This window comes from Cariama cristata, unplaced genomic scaffold, assembly GCF_000690535.1.
Source record: "Cariama cristata isolate BGI_N322 unplaced genomic scaffold, ASM69053v1 scaffold6489, whole genome shotgun sequence".
NCBI lineage: Eukaryota > Metazoa > Chordata > Aves > Cariamiformes > Cariamidae > Cariama > Cariama cristata.
The window spans coordinates 6,177-19,449 of record NW_009636235.1 but is presented as its reverse complement, the minus strand read 5'-3'; the positions used below and the strand labels follow the sequence as shown (position 1 = coordinate 19,449).

Sequence of the window (13,273 nt, the reverse complement as noted above, 5' to 3'; positions counted from 1 at the left end):
GTCCCGCGCCGGCGTGGACGATGAGGAGTGGGCGGAGGAGGCTCGTGAGGAGACGCCTGAGGACCGGGAGATCCGTAGGGAGCTGGAGAAGAAAAGGTAGCGGCCCAGGGGGGCGGGCATGGCCCCACGGGACACTTCGGCCGCTCTCCTCGCTGCTGTGGTGCGGCCTCCTCCGTGTCCCCCGCGAGGGACCGCAGGGCCGGGCTGGGCAGGGCAGGGCGAGCGCTTCTCCACTGCCCTCCGCCTCTTTTGCCAGGGAGATCGACGTCCTCTGGACCTTGAAGTCGGGCGCGTCTTCGGAAAGCTCTGCTGGCCAGCTGTTTGTGTGCTCTAAATTTATAATAGCGATAGGACATAACGCTGCAGGTAGGTGGTGCAAACTGCAAAAGCAAACTGTTTGAGACTCTAAAATGCTGGTGTTCTTTTGCTGTTGGCTAAATTAGAGAAGGCAGGAGGTTGGAAGAAAGTGTAAGTGTGCCAGGACACTCCCTTTGCCATAGTTTGTTTTAACTTTGCTCTCTGCTGTAAGAACGGTCCTTAAGGGTGTCCAGCTCTTCCTTTAGGGAGCGAGGTTTTATCCCTGAGGCAGCTGAGCTGTCCAGAGAAAGCCAAAGTTAGTCTGTATGTATAAAAGGCGGTTTTTATTACAGCTGCTTATTTCACCTGTCAGATCATGGTAAAATGATATCTTTTCGGTTGAAGAGCAGAAGCAAAAGATGTTTTGGTTTTAGACTTTAGTTGGGACGACCCCCTTTCCCTTTACCTGAATTTTGTTTGGTTGACTCTCCTGGGTTCTTCGTTAATTGGCAAAACTTTCCTTCTGATAGTAGCAAGTTGCTCACTGCAGTCTAGTGTTTTGAAATAGGGATCTGTCAAAGATGTAAAATTTCTTTCACTTTCTAATGAACAGTGATTTTTTTTTTTACTACTTTTTTTTCCTTGATCAGCCAGTCCCTTTTTCACATTCTAATTCCCCACTTGCTCAAAATGCCCTCTTTTGAGGTGGCTGTTTACTCATTAGGCCTAGAGTGTTGAAACACCTCTCCCCTTCCCACGCATGCTTACCAAGGTCTTGAGTTTTTTAATAGCTAATTCCCTGTGGATAGAAAGAAGTTCTAAGTCTTCCTTACATTTAGGTCACATCTAGATCACGTTTAGATAATATCTAATTAACTTTGCTAACTTATTTTTTCTTTGTTCAAGTTTTTTCTTGAAAAATAGTTATAGGTATTTTAGATCTGTCTTCTGTTTAACAGTAACTTTTGACAGGAATTTGATTTATGAATATTTGATTTAGGATCTGGTTTTGCCACTCAGTCATGCATGCTCTTGTCTCTGCTTCCTAGAGCCCCTGTAATAGTTCTGCCTTACTGGTTCAGTGATTTTTTTTAATTTTTTTTTATTGAGAAATCTGTTATACCTGGTAGGTCAAGAAGTATTAGAGACTTAATATTTACATTCTTAGTGTATACTAAAGGCATCAAAGTTGACCGTAGTGATATAATTCCTAAGAATACATGTTTTTGATGTTAGGGATCTCTATACGTAGAACTGCTCTTTAACTTTTCAGTCTCTTGATATGGTGAGGTTACTCAGATTCTTCATCTTTGCTGGATTTGGTCAATAAATGTATATCAATAAAAATAGGTTACTATTTTTTTTTTAACTTGAGATTGCAAAGAAATAATCTAATTCACTTCGGATATTTATTTGTAGAACAGAGATTTTATTCTTTATAAATTAACAGATTTTTTGGGTTTTGGTTTGTTGTTTTTTTTTTTTTTCAGCTTTCCTGTCTTCTTTTATTCTGGATTCTGTATGTTGGGAAGTAGTTGGAGTTGTGAAGCTGTGGAATGAGTGGTGTCGAACTTCCAACACAACAAATGTCCTCCCGACAGATTCTTTCTGTTTGTTCTACCGATTAGTATCGGATCCAACAGTAAGTGACTTTATGCATTAAGTCCTCTGTATTTTAGCTTTCTGAAAGAAAGGAGCCTTTATCCACCCCCTACTCTGCCCAGGGCAAACAAAGTATTGACTGCTGTATTCTGGATTAATGTCATCAAAAATCAGAAGGGTCATTGTGCTCACTAAAACTATATGAAGTTCTGGTGTGTGAAGTTCAGGGCAAAGGTGTATGACAGCTTCACATCAGTTGTGAATGAAAAATTCTTGTTGAAATAGTGTTGAAGAAGCCCAAGAAAACTGAACAAGCTGTTGACTGCAGTCACATCATCTTTACATGTGATCATGAGCTGTTGTTGTGCTCTTTAAACCATTGCTTATGCAACTTTTTTTTTTTTTTTTTAAGGTTTTATTGTGCCAGTGTAGTTGCTATGTTGCTGAGGATCAACAGTTCCAGTGGCTTGAAAAGGTAAAACTGGCAAGGCAACAAATTGAGTAATGAAATCTTAGGGTTGGGGATCTTCAACTTAGTGTAAGTACGTCTTCCTCTCTGATATTCTAAACGTGACAGCATTGTAAATAATTGTTTCCCCTGTGGCTTTCTTTTCTTAAATATTCAACAAATTTCCTATCTGCAGATTCTGTGAAGTTCTGTTCTAGATGCTGCCAGTTGTATCTGCTGTAACTTAACAACTTTGTGCAATTACTTCTTTTGGATGGTTTCAATTTTGTTGCCCTTAGCTACTTTCCAAACCTTTTTCCCTAAATTTTCTATGGCTTATTTCAGCTGTATTTCAGCTCTGGGAGAATCCTTTCTTAAAAAATAACAACGTAACTACAGTGGTATGGCTGCCAAAGGGTCACCAGACCAAACTGTTGTGAAACTCATGGTGGATGGTATCTTTACTAATGAGTGCGTTCTGTTCCTTTCACAAGGAGGAACTCTAAAGGAAGGTCCCTGCAAAGCAGGATCTGTCCCATTTGTTCATAGACTTAGTATGCCACCTGCCTTACCCTAGCATCATTCAGGTACACAAACGCTGCTGGGTTGTTCAGGTTCCTCCAAATATCATCATGTTGGTTTTAATAAGATAAAGCAGAGGGGAAATGTTCTGGCAGTTGATTGTCTTTATGGAGTTGGGTCAGTGCTTAGCCTCAAGGAAATATGGCTTATTTTGTCTTGCAGTCTGCTAACCTGCCTTCCTTTAAATCTGCTTATCTGATGAACAAGCATAGATTCTAAAGCTACTATGTTATGCTGAAGTTGTGTAAGACTGTGGCTAGAGATACACAGAGTGAGATAAAAAGCAGTGTGTCCAAAGGACAGCACATTCTCAGCCTGGTACCTGCTCAGTCTAGCCTGCCAGCTGGCCCAGCCAGCGCATGAGGATTATTTGGTTGTGAGGGCGAACCTACGAGCATCTCGGTGTGAGGGAGCCGGAGAGATCATGGGAAGGCAAAGAGGATGGAAAACTGGGGTAACTTCACTGATACAGGGTTTTCAGACCCAAGTTTGTGGAAAACCAGCCTATTGTCGTTCCTTGGCTTGTTGAAGAGTTTGATTTGCTTTGTTGGGGGAGTAATGGTTCACTTTGAAGTTTAGAAACCCTAAGACCGAAACCTTTTTGGTTTTGCCATATTCCACACATTGTTGCACTTAAATTCAACTGGGGTTACAAAAGAAGGATGATTGTGGTTGTGCTGTCTTCCCTGTTTGTGTTTTTCCAGCTGTCTGCACGTGTTACTTCGAATGTGAGTGTTCATAAACAGTAGGAGTGTACAGTTTTACCAAGTCAATGTTCTTGAGTATATAACCACTTTATGGTTAGTGGTATTTTTAAATGTACAACAGAAATGTTGTGCTGGTAATCTTTTGCTTTTAGTGTGAGTTGCAGACCTATTCTACGTGCTTCATAAATTCTGATTCACAGAGCATCTTCACAATCTCCATGAGTCAGACTTTTACCTCTATATGTGTTTTCTCAGTAAGTGTTCACTGACAAAATGAGAATATACAGACTGAAGTTTTGCAGTAATGCATACCAGTCAGTGTTTCCAACAAAGTAAGTTGAAAATATGTGTGCTTCTGAAAAGTTGTATCAGTTTCATATTACAGTGGTAACACAGTGATGTGAGGGAACAGTCAGCTTCCCTTCTGTGATTGGTACCGTATACAGAAACAGGCAAGTTTTTGTAATGTGTACCAAATTCCCTGGTTCCTTATTGATTGTAAATCAGAAGAAGACAGTGTAAAGCGAAGGTGCAGGTTTATCATGCTCCTGCTCATTTTGATATACGTTATTTAAAAACAATGGAACACTGTGTAGTATGTTGATGTTTTGTGACAGGATGCAATAGATCCAAAAGTATGTTTTGTACAGTGTGTTTGAAACTCTTTTCTTTGAATTTGAGGAAGACTGTGGAAAAATAAAGGTTCTCTTTCTCAATTCAACTTGAATATAATTAAATAAAATCTGAGTATTTAAAACGAAGACTCTTTTTAAGTACTGTAGAACATTTGGGGAGCATGATTTCAATTTCAAATGTCTTGCAGCTTAGCAAGCTGCCTTCCTGTCATAAGCAGCCTGGTTTTGTTTGGAGTCCTTTTTCTCTCTACAAGTCACCATTAGTAAAAACAGTAAGCCTTAATATATTTGCAGGTGAATAGAAAGTGCTGAAAACCTAAAGCCTCTCAAGAAAATGAACAGACTTGGTAAATATGTTAGCTGTTCTTTTGGGTTTTTTATCTCCATCCCAAGACCAATGCATGTGAAATTTCTACCTGAAAGTTGTGATTCAAATTATAGTTAGTCCTGCAAACCCGAATTAAACTGCCGTTTGCCATCGTCACTGGAATTGAAATGAATCTTTGTGGTTTTTTGCTGTTATTGTGAGAAGATAAATTTTGCTTATGTATTAAACATTTTTATTTCAGGTTTTTGGCTGTATGCGCAAGGAGGGCTTGCAAGTAACCATTCTTTCAACATGTCCTGTAGCTGATTATAAAACTCAGGAATCCACTTTGACACTTCCATCTCCATTTCTGAAAGCCTTGAAGACAAAAGAATTCAAAGAGCAGATCTGCTGCCCGCTGCTGGAACAACCCAACATTGTGCGAGATCTTCCTGCTGCTGGTATTTTGCAGTTCGGATTATTTACAAGGCTGATGGTGGCAACACAAAATTCACTTTGAAGAGCATCCCATTACAATTAGAATTTTTACTTCATTGTGTGAACTGGCTAACAAGTTAGCTTTTTGAAAATTAATTCCTAACAGTTTGACATCTTACATGTTGCCTTGTAAAATAGGGACAAATTTCAAAACCACCCACAAATTCTTTTGCCCCTTATGTGTGGGACTGAAGTACTAGCAAATTCTTCAGTATAGGCTCACAAAGTGTATTGTGTACTGTTTTTTTGGGGCATTTTGCTTATGAACATTTTATTAAGAGTTACTTTCATCTGAGCATCCAAACTGAGGCTCATAAAGTCCTTTCTGCATATTACAGGTAAAGTCGGTTTCACAGTGCTACTGATCGACCTCATGTAAAAGTTAGATTTGGTTTTATTACGTAATGTAATAAAAACTCCAGGCTTTTCATTATAGAGTACCAAATTGGTGGTAGCACGGTGAGGAAAACCTTGTCCGGCAGGAGCTAAAAGTGGATGGTTTTTCTAGAAAAAAAATTGTCTTGATCACACTTTGTTTTGAGTTTTTATGCTTGCTTGGGTTTTGAGTTTCTGTTTGTTGGTTGGTTTGGATTTTTTTTACAGATGCTCATATTATTTTTGTTTAGCAATAACATACAGTTTCTAGTTAAGGTATTTGCCAGGGAGAAATGCAAACTGCATTTTGCTAATTTTTGGTTGTTTATTTTCTTGCGTACCTAGGGAATGAGAGATGGCTGGTCTAGCAGTCAGGATCCTGTGTAGTTAATTTATAAACTTTCATGCTTTTGAAGTGCTGGCCAGAACAAACGTGATTTTATACACAGAACTGAGATTTCTTCTCTGCTGAATGTAACACACATTTTCTTTTGACTTGTGTTTAGTTTTGAGCTATTGTCAAGTATGGCAGATTCCTGCAGTGTTGTATCAGTGTTACACTGATGTCATCAAACTGGACACGGTTACAATTGAAGCATTCAAGCCTCTGCTTTCTTCTAAAATCCTGAAGGGTTTAGTCAAGGTAAAATTTTGTATTTAAAAATTAATGGGAAGGTTGGCCTATTTTTGTCTGTCTTTCATCTCTTGCATTCTGCTGTTGCTGTCCCCCTATGAGAATTCCACCTGAAAAGGCAGAAAAATACAGACTTTAATGATGGAGGATAATGATACCTGGTATAGTACCTGTTGTAGTATCTGTTTGTAAGTTGCTCAGAAATAACGAATCTACAGCTTCCCTCAAAAATTCATTTTGAATTTTCGGGCTCTTGTAGTGGTACTAATGTATCAGGGAATGATTTCTTGTGATTGTTTAAGCTGCGCTTTCCTTTGGAGGTGTCTGGTGTTGAAACCTTTAAGTATTTTATTTTATTTTTTTTTAACATTCTGCATTCATATGCAAGATAGCTTTGCTCTAGCTCTCTATCTACCTGCCTTGTGCCATATGTGAAAGCTTCGCAAGAAACTTATTTTGACCTGTAACTTCTTTCTGGAATTAGAAGACTGAATTTCTAAAGATGATTCTTAAACAGTGTTGCGCTAATCAAGCAGCTGTGAAATCATGGCATTATAGCTACTAAAGTGAACGTTTGCTTCTTTCTGAAAGATTTTTCATTAAAGTGTAGTTGGTTTAAAACGTTCTCCTCAGTTTTGCCAATTGAACTTACATTTCAAAGACAGAGGAGGTTTGTGTGTACTGAAGTATTTATTTCAGCTTTAAATGTGGGAATTGCGAGTTACTTTCATTACAGCTTATACTGGTCGGCTAAATAAGTCTAATGGAGGAGTATGTAAATGTTTAAACTCTGAAGGAAAACAACAGCAAATATGCAGGCTCTTCCTCTCATAGGCAAGCGAGGAGGAATGCAAATTAATAAATCCCATTCTGTGGTTGAACTGTAGATTCCTTTGGAGCCTTTAGCAGGTCTCTGGATACTTTTATTTGGAAGACCTGATTTTTGCTCACAGTTAACATTTTAATAAAACTAGTATTCAGAGTAATAAAAATCGGAATAGAGGACAGTGAGGCTTTTTTGGTTTGTTACCAGCAATGTAGCTAATGCTGATCATCTTTTCCCTTTCCTAGGATGTATCTGAAAGCACAAAGATTTTGAAGAAGTTACTTACAACCAGTGAAACCCACAATAATATCTATATCTAAAGAGGACATTTATGATGCAGACTGCACTTTCGTAAACTCCAGTTTCTTCTGTAGAGGATGTTTTGGAATTATAATTGTTTCCTTAAAAGTGGAATAAATTCCAGTACATTTTTACTTTTGCACTCATTTTTGTTACTTTCAAATTCATCACTACAAACATATGTATTTCTTCTGCCTGGCTTGGGAGACTTTCTCCTGGAGGGATTTTGGGAAAGATATCTTCAATATGAAAAGCAACTTCTTTTTCTCCTCCTGAAGGGATTGTTTTATCTAAATATGTACCTTTTGTATGTAAAAGAGGAAATGCAGTTGAGGAATTCTGTCTATATCTAATGAGAACACCTATTTTTTGCTTTATTTTGACAGACAAAAGTTTTGCTAATATTTGATCCTCTTTAAAGATTTTTCTGTGGTGGAGAAAATACACTCTGCTTCTTTTTACGTACATAAATGTATATAATTTTTTGTGAGTGTGAATGATACATATGTATGTATGTGTGCACATACATTTTTTTAATATATGTGTTGATCCAAAAATATAGCAAGTAAAGTATGGTAAATACCTTTAAAAGACTTACTACTGGAAAATAAGCTTGCTTTACAAATTAGTAGGAGGCAGGAATGTGGAGCTGTTTTGAAATGTGTGGAAGGGCCGTGACTTGGATGCCCAGAGCAGATCGTCACAGGTATTCACGAGGATACTGCCTGTGGATCTGGCAGGCAGAGATGTGCCTGCGTTGAGGTGCTGCAGCTCCCATTTGCAGTGCCTTGCTGAGGGCTCGCCTTTGTTGGCAGTTTCAGCTTCAGACCCTGAGCAGGAGCCGTAGAGGCGCAGGAGCTTTCCCTGCTGTCAGATCTCTTGCAGTGCTGGGAACCTCTCCCGGTGAAACGGGCTGGTAGGCTCACAAACTGCTTCAGCTGGATTTGCCAGGGCAGAGTGATGTATTCTGTCCGCTTTAAAACTCCAAATTGCTGACAACAGTAGGAATAGTACAAGATCTCTTATGCAACGTGTGTGAGGAAAGTAAAAGTTCAAGTTTTAAAGTGTCTCAAAAAATTATCTGAAAGGTGGTAACAATTTCAGCAGTGTATTTAAAATACTTAGTAGGATTGGCATGTGATTCTGACTTGCATATATCCTCTGTTTAATTTAATATTTTGTTTAAGAAAATGATGTTAAAGATAGTATTTCTGTTACTACCAGGTAATTCACTGGTGGTGTCACTGCACAGAGATCTTTAAATTGCATGTAGCAATTAGTTCTCTACTAAGTTTAACTTTGACTTTCACTGGATGCCCAGTGGATATTTTTGAACAGTGCATTCCTTTAACAGAACTGTCATCCCTTCAGGTTTGAAAGTGGTCAGTTTAGCATCCACAGAAACCATAACCCCTGCCTTCAGCAGACCCACTGCAGCTTCTGGGTTTGGAAATTTTTAGCTGCACACTGTAATTGCAGTTTCAACGATAGTAGAATATTTTTGATGTGGATATCAAGTTGCCTATCAGTTAAGACATTGATTTAAATTTCTGTTAATATAATTACAGATAAGCAAGGAACTGTTGCTTTAAGTGGTACTGTATTTGGGAACAAACTGAAGTGTGAAGTGCAGGACATGGTTTCTTCTGATTTGTTTTGTGTTTTTTTTCCATTTCTGTGCAGCATTTTAGTTAAAACCTGTATGTATGCATGATCTGGGTGAGAATTCTGTTGCTCTGAAAAAGTTGCACGTTGTCTGCACCGTTTTCTTACTTGTATACTGAACAGGTTTGATTCATAATAAATAAAGTACATAACAAGAAATAGCTTTAGTAATAAATATGCAGACTTTTATAGGAACTGTAAATATATTTCTAATACTGTTTTATCACCCATGCAGTTTGTAAAGTTTCAAAACAGTTATCCAATGAAGTATAATTCAGTTTTTACTACCTGGGTTGATGCTGAGGAGTGAGAATACTCTTCAACACCTTGAATAAAAGTGACAAACAAAACACTGTAGCAACTTGGAAGATGAAATTAAAAAGACTGAAAAGTGGCGTATTGGCAGAACACTCCGAAGGCCGATTGTTCTTGCTTCAAAGGGTGTGATAGCTCTCCGTAGCTGGAAATGTTTACGTAGGATGTGGTGCTTTTTCTGTTGGATACTATCGAGCTGGTGGTTTCACCCTGTGTATCCAGGCACATTTCTGTGATCCACATTACAGGTGAGGTCAGGCTTTGGGCAGTAACTCTATAGGCTGGCGCACGAGCAGACCATATAGTCAGTAAGACTCGTCAGTGTCAGCTGGATTGTGCTGTATAAATTTGTGATGTCAACCTTTTCCAGTACACAGCAAGTACTATAGGGCAGTGAAAGAAGATACTTAATTTAAAATTCCTTACATCTTTTTCCATAATTTGATGTATGAAGTAGCTTGTATTCGCTCCTTAAAACAAATAGTTCTGGAAGCATCAGAATTAATGATGCCCGAGTATCTCAAGTTGTGAGCATTGGCTGGATTTTTTCATATATGAACGTTGCTAAGTTGTTTTTTCTTTTTTCTTCTATGCTTTGCAGCATCAATTGCAGGCTCTTACTAAGGTTTTCTTTGTTTCTAACAGCTGCTGGTTTTGGTAATACTTGTAGGAGCATATAAACTTAAAAACTCTTTTGTCAAATGTGGCAGATAGCTTCAAAAGCTTTGAGGGAAGAAGTGCATTCTTGCCAGCATGTCTGAAATGTGATTGGTAAGACTTGTTTCCATAAGATATTGGGCTAAATGCAAATAATGAAGCCAGACAGAGGAAGCTATTAGACTGGAAGAATTTTCTTTTTCCAGTTTTCAAATCATGTGAGGAACTCGTTACCCTTTTTTTTTTTTTTTTCCAGATAACACCGAGCAGTCTTCCACTGAAGAATGTTGTCTTCCAAACCAAGGACACAGCCTCTTCTCAAGTTTAATCTGCTTTATCATGCTGCAGAATATATTTGGCAGGCAGACATGTTCTGTCTTACCTCGAAGGCTCCGACTCAAAGGTGATGTGCCTGACCTTAAATCCTGGAATTGTGGTGCTTTTTAATGAGGCTCCTTAGCTTTTGGCTTCTAACGTGTTGGTGTCTGTGCGGTTCAGGTCACAGATGTACGAGTACGGGACTGTACAGACATACTTAGAAGGTAATGTCCAAGCCAGAAAATCTGGATTTTATTTTAATTTGTTACAAAACCTCCACATTTTGAGTGCTCAAAACAGCAGTATTGCTGCTCTTCTGCGTTCATTTTTGCTGTGGTGGTTGTGGTCCCATACAGTGCAATGACTCTCCAGTAATAAAACTCTTGCAGTCTCGTGGAACTCCAGCACGAAAACATCATGCCCTGCTCTGCTTCCTGAGCACTTCTCTATCCCATTATGTTCCTTCTGGATTTGGCATGATCCGCCTGTTCTGTACCATTGCTCCTTCCTCTGTGCCACCAGCAGAAATCCTGGTACTGTGCACAAAAGCGTGAGCCCGAATGTCCCTGTTGGAGCCCAAGCCTTTTGTGGCCCTAAAGCAGGGGATGTTGGAGCTCATGTCCTGAAGGTCCCTTTCAGCCACTGCCTGCCTCCTATCCAGTAACGTGCTCCCTGAACCACCTTCATGTACCTCTGTCTTCCCGCTGCACAATGGGGATGAGGTAGAAAAGAGCTTTATTCTTCGTCAGTCCACCCTTGATGCCAACACATGATGGGCATCTCTTCCCTGTTCCTGTGTGAAGATCTCCTCATCTTCCTGCATGGCTGTAGCAAACCAGGTAAGTCTTCCTAGACTCCAGTCTTCTCATACGGGCAGCAAATATCTTAGGCTCCACCCTGCAAACTGCTTTGTTGCCAAAGCTCCAGAGGAAGAACCTCACTTACAACATGTAATTTTACAATTTCAATGCTGAAAACTGCATTAAAACATTTGGGAAGTCAAGCGGGCAAAATTTAGGAAAATCTGCATTAACTGCCAGCCCAGTCTTAAATGGTGACAGGTGGAAGTTTGCCCTGCAAACTTTAATTCAGTCCCCACCCGATGCCTAAAGACATTTGCATCTTTAATTACATTAGGTGCTTTTTCCCCAGCTAAAGCTGTCCTGCTAAAGAACAACGTGGAGGGGAGGAAGCTCAAGATGAGATGGCTGATCTAATTTCTTCTCTGTGTTGGAGAGTGTGGTAACCGAGGCAAGTGAGTACGGTAATGGCCCATAAAGGAAGAATTTATTTCTACTTCAAATTCAGGCAAGAGTTCCTTTAGTAATGCTAGGCAAACTCTGGAAATGACAATTTGACATGCAGCTGGTATATCTATATTTTGTGGGTGAGGAACCTGACTTGTTGATGTGTTGAGAGGTCACAAGATGAGTTGTAAGAGCAAAACTAGATCAATATGCTGAAAGTAGAAATAGAATTATTATAGCAAAACTTGAAAATGTTTGAAATGTTGCAGGTAATGAAACAGATTTTTAAGAAAGGCAAGCATTTTGTTCAACCTCAGATGTTCTTTCTGATTTTTTTAAAATGTTTTGTGTCAGAAACATTGAAAAATCTAAATGAGCTAAGAATAAAATGAGACAGGAGAGATTAATTTTTTTTTTTCAATGGAATCAGATCTGCATTTTTTTTCCCTTTAAATATTCAAATAGTTTTCACAGCTGCTGCACATAACAGCAACCAACATTAATGGACGCCTCTGTCTAGCTGAGTGAGATCAGAGCTTTGAGGTAAGACTTCCTTACTTTATAGGAAACACTGAGATACTGTTGGTAGATACCCTAAAATAGTTGATGAGCCAAAATACTTGAGAATTCCGTACAATAAATACTGTGGGAAACTATTAAGTCACCTGTAAAGTACTTGTTTCACTTTATCAAAGTACTTGTTTCACTTTGATAGCAAGGTATTCTGAGATGTCTTCAGCGAGGGAAGGGCACCATAGACACCAAGCAGTATGTATGTGGAAGAAAGTTGAATGGCAGGCTATAGTCTCAAGTTTTTTACTTTCAAATAATTGTATAACCAAATGTTTAAATGTTCTTTATATGGGATGTTATGTACTTGCCTGGGAGATTGCTTTAAAGCAGAAAATGTTTTGTAAGAATGGTGATGTACCTTCAAAGGGCAGTTTCTTAGCATAAGCATTTACTGAAAAGACCATGGGTCCTTCCCCTCTGTTCTGATCAGAGGGTTACAGCACGCTTTCATACGCTAAAACCACTATATTTCTTCTGTTCGGGTTTGATATTTGAATTCTTCTGTTAGGTCTGATTTGAACTTGGATCCCTGTTCATGGTCTACTGAAATGAAAGCCGTCTTTCTTCTGTCAGCTCCATAGACTTTAAAGCCGATCTGCGGCTTCGTAGAGAATTAACAAAAGGGGGAATGAACATAATAGTCACGATCACTAAAGGCAGCAGTTTGATTTCTGAACAGATGAATGGAAAATGTACAGCCTCGCTTAAAAAAAAAAAAAGCTACCACCACCTGTGGGTAGAAAGGTTGTAGCTGGAAGATTGATTGAGAACAGAGACAACCAGTAGAGAAAGGTGAGAGCGCGATACAGAAAACCTTAGCGCTGGCCATCCTATAAAATTAGGATTTGAGACGGTTGTTATGAAATAAAAGTAGGTTGTAAGGTGGGTTAGCTATTCCCTGCTGGCCTGAGTAACATTCTCGCAGGTCACAAAGAATGTCTTTGTGTTGCTCTGCTTAACTGGCTTCCAAATGGGATTGAAAAAGGTATTTTTTTGTGCAGAATAAGCACAAGGAGCAAGTACAAAATACTGTGCCTGCCTATTTCCACCCTTAAACCCTGGAGGACACTTGCAAGAAACCCTGCGGATGCTGTCAGAAACAAGCAGTTCTCTTGTTCGTTACTTGGAAAGTGCTGGTGCAAAGCTCTTCAACCTGAAACCGGAATTAAGAGTGCCAATGTGGCTCCGTCAGGTTGTTGGGGTTTTTTTCCAAGTGGCAGGAAGGAAGCACATTTGAGAGGACCGTGTAGTGCCGTGGGTGAGGAGATGCTCTGCAATAGTGGATTT

The 13,273-nt window shown here is 39.2% G+C and overlaps 1 protein-coding gene across 1 annotated transcript; it reads left to right on the top strand.

The window, feature by feature from the left end:
- Positions 1-4: 4 nt before the first annotated feature.
- Positions 5-7,351, top strand: PSMG1 (proteasome (prosome, macropain) assembly chaperone 1; the record flags this gene model as incomplete). Its single annotated transcript, XM_009707843.1, has 7 exons — positions 5-96; positions 257-366; positions 1,788-1,939; positions 2,312-2,374; positions 4,841-5,039; positions 5,958-6,094; positions 7,157-7,351. Coding segments are annotated over 7 exons (828 nt in total), but the record flags the coding sequence as incomplete, so codon positions are not given.
- Between the last annotated feature and the right edge of the window lie 5,922 nt (positions 7,352-13,273).